The 1535-nt window shown below is 55.6% G+C and overlaps 1 protein-coding gene and 1 non-coding gene across 2 annotated transcripts; both read right to left on the bottom strand.

Annotated features, from left to right (window-relative positions):
* Positions 1–32: 32 nt before the first annotated feature.
* Positions 33–742, bottom strand: VDBG_07492 (hypothetical protein; the record flags this gene model as incomplete). Its single annotated transcript, XM_003001987.1, has 1 exon — positions 33–742. One exon carries the CDS (start codon positions 354–356, stop codon positions 33–35), a length of 324 nt encoding a protein of 107 aa, XP_003002033.1.
* Positions 743–1322: 580 nt separating this feature from the next.
* Positions 1323–1394, bottom strand: VDBG_15162. Its single transcript has one exon. It is a non-coding gene; the product is annotated as a tRNA-Asp (tRNA).
* Positions 1395–1535: the final 141 nt, after the last annotated feature.

Here is a 1535-nt window from a genome sequence, read left to right as displayed (position 1 = left end):
AGATGCCAACCTTGAGGCCGAGTTTATGGATCTCATCCGCGACTGTGCTTGATGCCGTTGGGGAACTTGACGTAATCGGGAATGATCTCCTTTGTTGTGTTGTCTCTCCGTAGCACCTTGTCGCTCCAGCAATCGTCAATGTTGACGTACTCGTATCCAAGATCCTTGAGTCCGTAGTCCACGAGGTGATGGCCGACCTTGAGGAAGACGCTCTCATCAATGTCGCACCCGTACTCGTTCCATGAGTTCCACCCCAAGGCAGGCAGACGGCCCACACCGCCGGGGCTCGTCAGCTGCGCGGCGCCCGTGGTAGCCAGGGCGAGGCCCGCAGGCAAAATGTTGCGAATGACACCCATGTCGGAGGGTTCTGTGAGTGGTTGCTGGAGGTGGTATCAGACTCGCCTAGGTCTTTCACATCATCGAGGCAGCGGGAACGCACCTGGGCGTCCTGAGCATATGTAGCCGGCACCTCCGCGAGGAGTGGCAAGGCCAGCAGGGGCCATGATGCTCTGCAAAATGGCCAACAAGGAAACATCGTGGTCTGGAAGATCTGCTACTGGGTCGGCAATGCGGTCGGGTTGAGGATCCGGTCCGTTGGCGGGGGGTTCGCGAGGGGAAGTGCGGGGAGGCCGTCAACGGCGGAGGATCGACGTCCGTCGCCGGAGGAGGTTGGAACCCGTATGTTGAACCTTGCCTCGCAATACAGGAGCAGCGACTGAAGACGGGGCCCTGTCTGCGTTTGTGTTCGTGCAGACTTGTCGCCGAGAACTGGTCCCAGAGAGAGAGGCCTGGCCTGGCATGGTAGGGCATGGTGCCACCGTGACGATTTATTAAGGCACGACCCGCATGTAACCCCCCGGGCTCAAAGAACCGGGTAAACAGTGCTGCAGGCTCACGGGCCGGGTATGCTTAGCGGCGGGTTTCCGGGAGGGGGATTGGCGTGGCCCCAGAGGAGATGCAGCTCACGGCGTGTCTCTGGGAGGGGCTTGTCCTGTCGATGTGGCTTTTGGGGCGCTCATGAAGGAAGCAAGCCAGGGAATGGGAAATAAAGATGACGATGAGGCAGGGGTCTTCCCATCAATATCCCGATGGTTTTCCGCAAGTTGCTTGTCTCTGACGGAGTCCAAGGATCAGCAATGTGGCAACAGACGCAACACGAGCACTCACGGGTTCACACGATCAACAAACTTCAAAGTCATAGAAAATTTCTTTACTTTCATCACTTGCACTTCAGCTTCACAAGATGTTCTTTGATCAAGCAAAGAAGAGGGCTATCGGACTTGCGATACTGTTAGAGATGCAAGGAGAAAACAAAAAAAGAACTTCCGATCGGGGAATTGAACCCCGGTCCCCGGCGTGACAAGCCGATATCCTAACCACTAGACTAATCGGAACTGGATGGAAGTTAAGCCCTTTTCATGTATTTAATATAGTAGACTCATGCCCAGCCTTCACTCCTGTGCAAGTGGCAACTGCTCTCATACATCAGCTTCACTGCAGAACGCCTGAATCTCTCATATCATCATGCAGCTGGG

The sequence above is a fragment of the Verticillium alfalfae genome, genomic scaffold (genome assembly GCF_000150825.1).
Source record: "Verticillium alfalfae VaMs.102 supercont1.10 genomic scaffold, whole genome shotgun sequence".
Classification (NCBI taxonomy): Eukaryota; Fungi; Ascomycota; class Sordariomycetes; order Glomerellales; family Plectosphaerellaceae; genus Verticillium; species Verticillium alfalfae.
Note: the sequence above shows the minus strand (reverse complement) of the source record. Positions and strands in the feature narration are given on the sequence as shown.